Source organism: Rhinolophus ferrumequinum, chromosome 6 (genome assembly GCF_004115265.2).
Source record: "Rhinolophus ferrumequinum isolate MPI-CBG mRhiFer1 chromosome 6, mRhiFer1_v1.p, whole genome shotgun sequence".
Lineage (NCBI taxonomy): Eukaryota > Metazoa > Chordata > Mammalia > Chiroptera > Rhinolophidae > Rhinolophus > Rhinolophus ferrumequinum.
The window spans coordinates 12,808,758-12,821,818 of record NC_046289.1 but is presented as its reverse complement, the minus strand read 5'-3'; the positions used below and the strand labels follow the sequence as shown (position 1 = coordinate 12,821,818).

Genomic DNA, 13,061 nt, shown 5'->3' with positions numbered 1-13,061 from the left:
CTTAGCCTAATATAAAGAAAACCAAAAACTTGCACCTCTTTAATATTTGAAAGTTTAGTAGGAAGATAGACGTCAAGAAGCATGATGGCTTGGGCTATGAGATAACAGTATGGGCACGTGACAATAGTTTAAAAAATATGTGCAACTCTATACATGATACTATACAAGAACTTGGCTTTTAGAAAGTCAATTTAACTAAGACTCCAAATCATAGTTTTGAAGCTTCCTTGTCCCATCATCAGGATAGAAATCCATATGCCTCACTGTAGCATACAGGGTCCATCATCTGCCCCTGCCTTTGTCTCGAGCTTCTTCTCTGGCTACTGCCTCAGCCAAACCTGATTCTTCAACCATACTCCCTCTCTTGGAATTGCCAAACATGCCATGAGCCCTCAAGCTCATGCCTTTGTCCTGTTGTTTGCTTTGCCTGTCACGAGCTTTCCTGTCTTGGCCAGTGGTCCAAACTCTTCTCTACCCTTCCTTCCACCCCCAGACAGCTGGGTGCTTTTTTCTGTCCTCCCCTAACATGCTCCAGATTTTTGTTATTACACTTTCCCCATAACACTGAAATTCTGATGAGCTAGAACTAGGACCATGGCCTACTCATCTCCTTCCCAGGGCGAAGCAAGCAGTAGATGCTCCCGAGTAATACTGGAATGAAGCAGCAAAGCCCACGTCCCGCTTTACTGTTCCAACAGAAAATACTGTAGTCCTTCCTGTCCACCAGAGAGTGCTGAACAAAGAATGCTTTGAAAAACAAAAGCCACCACATACTAGCAGGGCAAATCTGAACTGTGGGGACTTAAGATAAATCAAGATTACTTATTTCCCTCTTTGAAGTTAAAACACTAGTCCAAGCCAGTGATGACTTCTCTGACCCCTCTCTGACCCCTGAGAATAGCTGTATAGATCTGGAACTAACCTGATCTTTTTTTTTTTTTTTAATAAATTTTATTGGGGAATATTGGGGAACAGTGTGTTTCTCCAGGGCCCATCAGCTCCAAGTCACTGTCCTTCAATCTAGTTGTAGAGGGCGCAGCTCAGCTCCAAGTCCAGTCGCCATTTTCAATCTTTAGTTGCAGTTTTCAATGTTTAGTTGCAGGGGGCGCAGCCCACCATCCCATGTGGGAACTGGCAACCTTGTTGAGAGCTTGCACGCTGTAACCAACTGAGCCATCCAGCCACCCCTCCAGAAACTCAGTGTCAGCTTGTTGTCTTCAATCTAGTTGTGGAGGGTGCAGCTCACTGGTCCATGCGTGAATCAAACCGGCAACCCTGTTGTTCAGAGCTCGCGCACTCTAACCAACTGAGCCACCTGGCTGCCCCATGGAACTTTCCTGGTCTTTTATGAATGGAAACCTCAGATTGTTTCTATACTTTGGTGGCTCCCACAGTTTGATGCAGTTCCAATTTATTTTATTTTTTACAAACAAATTAGTTTTTGAGGCCATATTCTGTTCATTCAATTGTATTAAATTTACACATAATATTTGATCCATCTTATTCGAACTTACCTGATAAGAATCCAGTAAACCTCAACCAGAAAAGTACAGTCAAAAAATCCAGTCATCTAACAAATGTAATTTCATTTTAGGAATCCAAATATATTGTGAAGGCAGCCTTCTTTATTTCTACGAAAATTAAAGCATGAAGATTTTTTTCTTTTCTTTAAAAAAATGTTTAATATATTTACGTTCCAATTACTTTAGCCCACAAAGAGATCTCTATTTTCTAATTCCTATAAAACTATTTTCCGCTCCACACACTTGTCACCTGTCATGCTGCATGGCTTTGTGTTGCCATTTATTCCAGTAGATCATGTGTTCAACGAAATTAGCATCCACGTTTTAATCCCATGTTTCCTTCTCAGAGCCTAAGCCAATACTATATAATTAGGAGGTGCTCAATAAATATGGACAGACTGACTGCACAGGTGCTTTATGCAAGGACTCTTTGGACCTCTTGTAGCTCTCATCTGTTCCTCTCTCAGTCCCTTTGCTGTCACTCAGGGAGTTTCACAGCCAAATCCCTAGTATGGTGAGCTTCTACCCGGCCCCGAGTTTCCCTTGCTGCTACTTCCTCTATCCATAGAGTAAATTCTGTGCCACTGCTTCCAGAATTGCCTTCTCCCTAGAGCATCCACAGGACACTGAGCTTTGTGGTTCTCTGCTTCTATTCTGCAGTGAGACAAACATGCAGAAAGATAAACATTTCTGATAAAGTAGTTTTAAATGTTTAACAAGATATTTAATTGTGCACATCTTTACATCTAATTGCTCATGGTGAAGCAAAGCTGATAAGATATTTTCCAGATTCCTTAAATACCTTTTCCGTTATTTTTCCTCTTTCTAACAGGTTGTCTATTGGCTAGCTCACAAAGCAACCAAGATTGTGTTGATTAGTTATTGGGAATTGGGAGAAATTGATCTTAGTTTAATTCAACATTTTTGGAATACCTAAACCGTAGATGTACAAAACCGTAGGTGTTATGGAAAATTCAAAAGTGAACAAGCTAAAAAAGCTTGTGTTCTGGGGAACGGGAGGCTAACCTATGCCTAAATAATTATAATGTTTGGTAAGTACATAATAATAGATGTATAAAGAGAAATGTTCTATGAGAAAGACAAGAGGGAAGCACTTTTAGAGTTGAATGATCAGGAAAGTCTCATGAAGGACTTGGCCCTGAAGAAGGAAAGCAGAGAGAGCACTGTGGTTGTAGCTTAATTCATTTGTTTTCAAATGATAATTCTAGTAAAATTTTCTCTAAAGAATTACCACTTTTATTTATTGGGTAATTGGTATACTGGTCGTTTCTTGATTAATAATGACCTTGCCTTCTTAGTTTCTTGACATAGCCCTTTAAATTAGTGTAATTTCTTAAGTTGTAAACATGCTTAATAAGAAAATAGATAATAATAAAGGATGGCTAGTTTCTGTAGCCCATGCAGTACTTCTAATGCTGTTTAATATATGCTTTATTTTATCCATGCTTTTTAGGCAGTTTGGATTTTAAAAGCACGAGCACTAACTGAAATGGTGTATGTAGATGAAATTGATGTAGATCAGGAAGGAATTGCAGAAATGATGCTGGATGAAAATGCTATTGCCCAAGTTCCACGTAAGTGCTGTTTTTTCAGTTAAGTAAATGAAATGCCATTAGGAGAAGGAATACTTGACATTATACACATGAGAAAACATTGCCTCAAGTAAATGGTCTCTTTTCTGCCTTGACTTTCCTTCCACAACTCAGTTATATTGTCTTAAACTTAAGATGTGAGATTGACGTATAACAATTTTTCAATAAAAGCTGCATTATGCATTTTAAAATATTTTATAAAAATGCATTCTATCTGAACTGCTTATCTAATATATCAGAAGATTGTTTATCTGAGAGTCTAAACACAGGAAGCATCTGAACAACAGAACTGTTCTAATAGGATTTTTAAAAAACGATTGTTCCAAAACAATAAAAACACTTTGTTGTAATAATTAAAACAATGTGCTCTAATGAATGATGTAAGGTGATGGGGTGACATGCTGGTCTGTGAATGCCTATTGGGATTGTCACAGAAGCCCAGTCCCCAGCTTGCAGCTGAGCTGATACAAATGGTGTTGGATGATTACATGACATATGGTGGTCTTGCTGGTAATTTATTAGTTAAGGACAATTATCAGTCATTTAATAATGTTTTGGTTATTAATGTTTTGGAAGGTAATAGCTGTTTTAAAACTTCAAATGGAAATTTAAAAAAATTATGTCTCGTGTTAAAACGTTTTTTCCCCATCCTTATGCTCCTTTGGATTTAAAATATCTAAATTCTAGGTAGTGTGGTAAATTATCTTTTATTGGGAGACATCTGTATGAAAAATAAACTATGAATTTAAAACCATCATTGAATGCCTTGGCGCTTTGGAGCTTGCTAGTGTTGACTTTGAATCCTAGCTCTACTAACAGGTTAACCTATTTTCTTAATGCTCTAAGCCTTTGCTAAATGAGTTAATACTACCAACCTTACAGACTTAGTGTGAAGATTAAATTTGATAATGTAAGTAACATGATATGGATACTCAATAAATATTAGTCTCAAACATGTTTCCTTAAAATATATTCCCTGTTACTAATGTCTTTTTCACCAACCAGCACATTTCTGAAACTTGTGTTAGCTGGCAGTTTTACAGTTTACTAAATAATATATAAGCTGAATTTACTGTCTCATCTCAATTAGGTCCTGGAACATCTTTGAAACTCCCTGGAACCAATCAGACAGGAGGGCCTAGTCCAGCTGTCAGGTTTGTACTTCTGTTTCATACCTTCTGCCACGAAATATTGACTAGACTGAGAATCTTCCTTTATTGATCTTCTTTGTATTTTAACAATTTACAATCATCACAGGCCAATCACTCAAGCTGGAAGACCCATTACAGGTTTCCTTAGACCCAGCACACAAAGCGGAAGGCCAGGCACTATGGAACAGGCCATTAGAGCGCCCAGAACCGCCTACACAGCTCGCCCTATTACCAGCTCATCTGGGAGATATGTCAGGCTGGGAACGGTAAATTCTGTCAGCTTTACCATAGCCCTGCATTACCAAAGTAACTTTATGTTACATAATTTTTCACTAGTGTTATAATGGAGAAATATATGGAAGATTTTGAAAGGTGATTCTTTTTACTTGTGTAGTCTTTATAATTTTATGCACATTAAACTCAATTTATGTTTCAAGAGAAAGTTTTATATTTTTTATTCTATCATTTTTCTCCATAGGCTTCCATGCTTACAAATCCTGATGGACCTTTTATCAATTTATCTAGACTGAATTTAACAAAATATGCCCAGAAACCTAAATTGGCAAAGGTATGCACTTTACAATTATTTTATGTTATGAAGTAATGTTAGAAGTATTATCGTAATAACATTGTAGAAAATGGATAAAAATCTGTGAAGGAAAGGCCATGTTTTGATTGAAATGGAAATGTTTTATTACTCTTAATATGTAAAATTCCTTAGCTTTAAGTTAAAGAAAGTCAATCAGAAATAAAGCGTATACAGTGTGCTATTATTATAGAAAAATTCTTTTTATCCTTACAGAACAGTAATTTATAACAAAGAAAGCAGATATGCAGTACCATCTTCGGGGAATGAAGTTTAGGTTGTCATCTGTATGTGTGTGTATTTTTTTTTCTTTTTCAGCTTGGACTATTCTCAGAAAAATAATTTTCTGTCCTTCTAGGATTTTAGGACTGTCAAAAAGAAGATAGAAAATATGTACTCCTTCTAATTAATAGTTAATCAGGCATCTCAATAAGGATGGCTCAAGCCAGACAGTGGCAAGCCAGCTACATTAGTAATTCTAACTACTCAAAAATAAAATGTTCCTTTAAATTTAATAGAAAGTGAGAGTGACTGTGTGTGTGTGTGTGTGTGTGTGTGTGTGTGAGAGAGAGAGAGAGAGAGAGAGAGAGAGAGAGAGAGAGAGAGAGAGAGAGAGAGAGAGAAAGAGACAGAGAGAGGTGTCCATGACCTTTTCCAGTATAAAAAATCTTGGAGGTGAACGTAGAACAATTCAGAACCAGTAGTACTTATCTTCTGGAAACTGATGTAAGCCTAGCTCAAGTTTTTAGCTGTAATCTCTGTGAATTCTGTTCGTGAGTACTGAGCTCATTCCTAATGCCAGTTCTAATGGTGTTTAACATATTTACTAAATATCAAACACTCTAGGGAAAATAAAAATAGGCATTGGCCATACAGACTTGACATTTAAATCAGAAATAGGTTTCTTTACTGCTATTTGTGACAACATGGATGGATTTTGAGATTATCGTTCTAAGTGAAATAAGTTAGACAGAAAAAGTCAAGATGTCACTCATATGTGGGATATAAAACAAAGCAACAAACAAACAAGACAAACAAACAAAAATTCATAGACACAGACAACAGTTTAGTGGTTACCAGAGAGTAAGGCGGGAGAGGGAGAGGTAGAAGAGGGTAAGAGGGGTCAAATATATGGTGATAGAAGGAGATTTGACTTTGAGTGGTGAACACACAGTGTAATATATAGATGATGTATTATAGAATTGTACTCTTGAAACCTATATAATTTATTAATCAATGTCACTCCAATAAATTTAATACAAAAAAGAAACATTTCTTATTTGATAGCAATCCAGTCAACTTCATTTAGAAGAATCCTAAAGCTTTATTTATTTCTCTTTTCTTTATGAGAGTGGAGTATTAAAAGCAACCCATGTGGAATATGTGTTTCCCTAACTTTTTAGCCCATTGACTTGAGGTGGCTGGTTGCCTAGTTGATACCAGCGCTGTCTACTTACCAAGGAGTGCAGTCAGAGGAGGCATTTCCTAGACAGACCTGGGCTATGTTACTAGATTTAGACTGAACTAGATTTTCCACTTTTTTGGTGTGTTATAGAAATGATGCCAGATTTTTCTATCTTTGGTCCCCCACTTTTCTTGACTTAACAGTACTCATTTCTAATGTTGGCATATTGTCTGGGATGTCTGTGGTGAATCCCTGACCTGTTTTGGGTGTCCTAACATCTTTTTCATGGCAATGGCTGTACCAGCTGCACTCTTTCATTTTTGTTCTTTCCTGTCTAACAGAACTAGTGAAGGGTTAATTATAGTTTCTTAAAGAGGGGCCTTATCCTGATTTCCAACCCCCCACCATTGTCTGGTTGTTTCCAAGTCTTCTCTGTTAATTTCCTTGATATCTTCTTTGCAAGTGTAAAACAATAGTATTATAGACAAATGTGGTACCACCAAGAGGTAATCCAGTAAATGCTTATTTATTCAGATCAGTTGGGTAAGGATTAAAATGATTATCAACCCTGGCTGCACATTCGAGTCATCTAAATATTAAGCAAAAAACACCCCATTTTATACTTAAACTCTACTTTGTTTTGAAGGAACTTTCAGATTTTCCAATATCTAAATTATCATTATTAATATCATAATCACTGTTTATAATACATGTAAAGATATGAGGGTGAGGGGGATCAAATGTATGGTGATGGAAGGGGAGCTGACTCTGGGTGGTGAACACACAGTGTGATTTATGGATGATGTGATACAGAATTGCACACCTGAAATCTATGTGATTTTACTAACAATTGTCACCCCAATAAATTAAAAATAAAATAAAAAAATAAAAAAAAGAGTGTAAAAAATTGAGTAAATCTGTTTTATGGCAATCCTAAAGTTGGTCTTTTAATTTGTCTCTTTCTGATAAAACAGTATATATAATGAGAAAAAAAAGTGTTCAAATATTTGAGCTTTCCAGTTTGTAATCTGTAAAACAGGAAGCAATTGTAAATAGCCATATTTTAACACGGCGATTGTAACAAATGATAGATAAACCCATTATTTATAAATCCCAGGTACTTTAGAGTACCTTATTATTTTGGTTCAATCCAGCTGTTGTCAAAATAGCCTTTGAGTTTTGATATAACAATAGAGAGCTTTTGTTAAAAATAAAATCTAATCTATTTTTGGCATTTTTTTCTTCATAGGCTTTGTTTGAGTATATCTTTCATCATGAAAATGATGTCAAAACTGTAAGTTTTTTGCTTTATGCTATTTTATTTTAAGCTTTCTGACTTTGGGGATGTGGATTCTGAAATACTCTATTTCTTACCTTTCTTACCTTATAAACAGAATTATTAAAGATTGGGGAATTACTAATATTTTCAAATCCACTGTCAGTTTCAATAGAAAAATTTGTGTAAATATAGAAGTGGTAAAAACTGTGCCTGATAGAGTACGTAGATCTCTATTAAAGGGTAAGATAGATAACTGAGAATACTACGTAATATGCTTGTGTTCAAGTTTATTTTCTGTAGTCAGCATTGTTGGTCAATTTTTTTCTTTAATCCATACAGCGTTAGTATTAAGTTTATTAATACGTGTATTTCTGATTTCCTCGTAGTGCACCCCCTCACCCCCTTCATGTTTTATGATACAAACTTTCAAACATACAAAAGTAGAAAGAATAAAATAATGGCCCTGTATCACCCATCACCCAGCTTCAACAATAATCAGTCATCTTGGTAGCCTCTCCAGAGAGAATTTGAAGGTTGTATGCATATACGACTTCTCCATTTATTTCAGTGTTTACATGCTAATACGCAAATGAGCAGTAGCCTCACAAATTGTGTCAAATATAATGTAGTTAATTCTGTCTGTAGTGTCTAATGATAGTATTTGCCCTCATTTTCCTACTAGTTCAGGCAAAGCTTTATATGCATATATTAAGTATTCAGGAAAATAAGATCATTTTCTTCGATTGTGTTTTCTGCTTACTTTACTCTGTCATCTCAGGGCCCATAACAGTGCCTGGCACACTGTAGAGGCTCAAAAAATGTTGGATGAAAGAATAAATGTCAACCACTATGCTATGTACTGGGAAAACTGGGAAAAATATGACATGTTTTCCTGCATCTACAAACCATGGAATTTAGCTGAGGAAATACACTTGACATAATGAAACAAAAAGGTAATTGCCAGACTGAAATAGTTACCAAGTAGCAAAGGGCAAATATCGGAAGAGGTAATATTTGTAAAGATCCATAAAATAAGGAGGATATTTTTGGAACAGAACGAAAATAAATGTAAAGAAAGGGTAAAAACGTGGAGAGGATATGAATGAGAAAGACATAAACCATATCCTCCAAAATGGAAGTGTCAAAGAGATATTTCAAAGAAATGAGTGACCGAACTTGATAGATTTGATATGGAGGACAAAGGAAAGACACAGGTCAAATCTGCCTCCTAAAGATGCTACGAGAAGAATGGTTGTTTTACTAATAGAAATGGGATAATTAGGGAAGTCAGTTTGTAAAGAAGCTGAATAATTCACTTGAAGGCATTCTGAATCTGAAATTGTGAAAGGCTATACAAGTGGAGATACCATTGCACATATTGAAGAATGTGGCACTAAAATGTAGACAAGATCCCAGGCCAGATACACAGAAAATGGGAGATACCCGTAAGGAAGTATTAGTGGATGTAGTCATGGATGAAAAAGAGGAAACTCTGGTTGGGGCAACTGAGAAGCCATGCACATTCCTGTAAATAAGTCAGTATATGCCATTTTCACTTAATATAAAGCTGATTAGAGCTTTTCAGTGTGATATATAAAATCACATAGTCCTACTGTCATTAAAAAAAACCCTCCAAATACCTACCATTCCATTTCATAAATGAATAAATGTCTGTAATTTCGAGAGTATCACAGAGCTACATCTTGACTTTCTGAAGATTACTTCATTCATTGAAGAGACATTTACTCTTTTATCCAATATATTTTGAGTCACTACAGTGTGCCCCTCACTGTTCTAGGCCCTGAGACGACAGAATGAAGCAAGCAGACAAAAATCTCTGCTCTTTTGGAGATTACATTCTGATTGGGCAAGGAACAGAGACAATTAGCAAATATAAAAATATATAAAATTTCATGGGATAATAAGTAGTGTGAAAATAAAACAGCAGGAAAGCAGTTAAGGGAATACATAGATAATGACATGGGGGAGGGTGCTATTTTGGATGGGGTGGAAGGTAGTCAGCGAGGTCCACTTTGAAAAGACGTTTAAACAGAGACTTGAATGAAGGGGCATGAGCCCTATTGTTATGTGTAGGAAGGTCACACAAGTCAGAGAGAACTTGAACTGCCAAGATCCTGAGTAGAAGCATGGTTGGGTTGTTGAGTGAACAGTGAGGAGGCCAGTGGGGCTGGAGTGAGGTCTGGGAGCAGGAAGGGTTGTAGGCAATGGTTGTAGAAAGTAGACAGATCCCATGCTGTCTGCAGGTCACGGTGATGATGTCGTTATTAATAGGTTCATCTTGTGGGTGTCCTTCCACACCTTTGCATTTACATAATGTTGTTGAAGATCGTGAACCCCACTGAAACAACAGATTTATTGCACGTCTTTCTGCACTAGTGAACTTATATTGGAAAGATTTTAAGGATAACAGACTTGTACCTTTATTACGTGTTATGGAATGCTTTCAGTTCTTCATATACATTGATTTTTAAAAATTTGATCTTAAACAAATAGAGCAGTGACTTTTACCTGTCTTTATTTAAGCAGCAAAACCTTTTTCTTCAAATGAAATCTTATCCAGACCCTGATAGATACACACACAAAAGTAGCGCTGCTTGAATTAAAGCAGAAATAAGCAGCCTAAGAACACATCACAGCCATTAGGCCTCCACCTTCCCTGAGCTCCTTCCACTCAAATCCTAGGACTGTTGGCTGCTTCCTAAATCAGTCTGTTTCTTAATTATCTGGAGAATTTTAAAATAATGGATTTCTGGATCTTTGCTAGACTTCCTGAATCAGAAACACCGATCTGGTAAATCTGTTATTAATGAAAGCTCCACAGGCAATGCTAGTTTTCAGACAGGATTGGGAACTACCGCCGTAGAATATAGTTTGAAAACCAATGATTATCAGAAGACTGTAATGCTAGGCCTTCTCATGTAGGAAAATAGAGCTGGGGAATATAAAGGAGACGTGAAGGCTAGAGCTCCACGTAACATACTGGCAAACAACAGGAGGTGTGTCTCCCAGTTCAATGAAACAAATCAATGAATGAAGAGAAAAGGCACAACAAAAGTGACTCTCAAATATATCTCAGTAACAAGGAAGTGATACAAAATGCCGTTGAGAACTGGAGTCGCCATTTATAAATTTTATGTTTTTATTTTTAGGAACAATGAAAGACTCTTAATACGCTAGAAACAAGCAGCATTGTGTACAATTTTTAACTCTTTTTGAAATAGATCCTTATACTTCATTAAACAACACTGTTCAGAAAACTTAAAGGGCTTTCTTTTAGACATTTGATCAATGAAGAATTAAAAAATTTAAACTAGCAAACAATAGAATATTTCATAGATTTGGATGAATTTACAAAACAGTCACAAAGGAAAGTAACCTACTGATTCATATATATCTCTATACAGTAAAAAGAAACAAAACCAAAAGTAAAATGACAATAGAAGGCTGAAATATATACATTAAACATGCTTTAAAAATATTACTGATTTGTCAAATATAAAAAAGCTTATCTGAATTTGTTAGAAATGTTTTTATGGAAATGGAAATGACTGAAATAACAACTAATTTACATTAAAGGAAATTCCAGTAAACAAGTATGTTAGAGATGCACTTTCTCACTAACAACAAAAATGTAAATTAAATAAATTTAAGACTTGCAATTTTACATTTATGAGATTTGAAAAAAAATACTGGGGGAGAATGGAGTGAATTGTTATGCTCATCTGTTATAGGTGATATTTTAAATGGTATAATAATTTTGAAAACAATATGATAATATATAGCGGGTAGTTATAAAGATATTTTTCGAATTTGTTTCTGTAATTTCACTTCTCAAGAAAGTTCATGAACAGTAAAGTGCTATATTTGCAAAAATGTTCATTGTAGCTTTATTTGTAGTACCAAAAAATCCTGAAAAACAACCTAAATGTTCAATGACAGAAGGTGAGTTTAGTAAATTATAAAATTGCATGATGGAATTTTATGCAGCCGTTAAAAATTATACTCATAAAAACTAGACAGAACATGAAAAATACTTATTTTACAATGTTAAGCCAACTGAGTATACCATTTAGTATGTAAAAAGATACTTGTAACAGATACTAGAAGGTGTTACCTAAAAATGAAAATAATATTGTGAGGTTAAGATGTATTCATTCTACAAACATCTGTTGAATGCCTACATTGTGCCAGCAGCTTGGATTACAACAGTAAATTAAAGTTATACCTGACGGCACTAATGGAGATTAAGTCTAATTTTATCTTTTTTTCCCCAAAAGTTTTCAATAATAATGTCACAGCAACTTTTCATGTATAAATTTAGCTATTAATGAGGGACAATAATAAATTAAAATGCTTGTTATTTTCATCTGCTTACTCCCAATACACATACACTATTTTATAGAACATAAAATTAAGCAATTTGTTTTGTTTTTATATTAGTGAAAAGCACAAATTGTTGGTTCCTGTTTTCCTTTTTATTCATTTGTTTATAGATTGGTTTATTATTTGATTGGGTTATTCTTTTTTGTCCTTTTATTTATTTCTTTTTTCTATTTTTTATTAGTTTCAGGTGTGCAAAACAATGTAATAGTTAGACATTTATCATTTATATCCCACACAAAGTGATAACCCTCCTCCCCCTGATTGGGTTATTCTTAAAGAAGTAAGTACTGAGTACTGTGCTGTGTGCTAGGAGTACTGAGTAGGACAGACACCCTGTATCTATCTCTCACTGTTAGGGGCTTACCACGTAATTCTGTTACAGATCAGATTGTTCCATTAAAATGTCATTTTAGATTTAACGACAAATATTATTTTCTGAATGGAGGAAGGATTTAGATAATGAACAGAAAACCATGAACTTTTTTTACACCTTTTGTATGTTTTGCAACTTTAACTGGAAAAATAAAAAAGGGGATTCTGTTTTTTAACCTGCTAAAGAAATCAGAGGTGCTTTTATACTAGTTACTTTGGGTGGCCCCCAAATTTCTTTATAAATAATTTCACAGAAATGTGGAGAATATTAGACAATATGTAAAGAATACAGTAAAATGGTATTTAAATGTTAAGAAAAAAATCAAATTGATCTCTATGGAAAACTGTATTTTTGTCTTTGAGTTCTTAATACTGTTTCCATTTGTTGGGGGGAGGAATATTGACAAAACCAAAGTGGTGCGTGGGTTGGTGAGTCTGTATTTGTCTACAGACAAATATGGAGAATGCTATATAGATTACTACAGAGAATACTATGAAGTGAAAGTTCAAGGTTAAGGAAAAGTAAAGTTGATCTATGGAAAATTGTGTCTCTCCCTTTGAGTTCTTAACATCTTCCCTCCTCCCTTCTCTTTTTGGGGCAATATTGAGAAAACTAAAGTGGCATGTGGGTTGGTGATTCTGGAATCTTTATTTCCATATGCTCTTTAATTTCATCATCCTGAAGTTGTCACAATTATAACAATAGTGAAAGTATAACTTTTTTTAAA

General features: G+C 35.1%; 1 protein-coding gene across 3 annotated transcripts in view; it reads left to right on the top strand.

Moving 5' to 3' along the window:
* TTC8 (tetratricopeptide repeat domain 8) overlaps nucleotides 1-13,061 on the top strand; it is a 46,221-nt gene that overhangs the window by 11,673 nt on the left and 21,487 nt on the right. For 2 of the 3 annotated variants that reach the window (XM_033109474.1, XM_033109475.1), the window contains 5 exons: nucleotides 2,998-3,118; nucleotides 4,227-4,290; nucleotides 4,394-4,553; nucleotides 4,766-4,855; nucleotides 7,528-7,572. In XM_033109474.1, the coding sequence (XP_032965365.1) occupies nucleotides 2,998-3,118; nucleotides 4,227-4,290; nucleotides 4,394-4,553; nucleotides 4,766-4,855; nucleotides 7,528-7,572 (480 nt within the window). The remainder of the gene's footprint in view (nucleotides 1-2,997; nucleotides 3,119-4,226; nucleotides 4,291-4,393; nucleotides 4,554-4,765; nucleotides 4,856-7,527; nucleotides 7,573-13,061) is intronic. The other variant, XM_033109476.1, reaches the window with a different exon arrangement.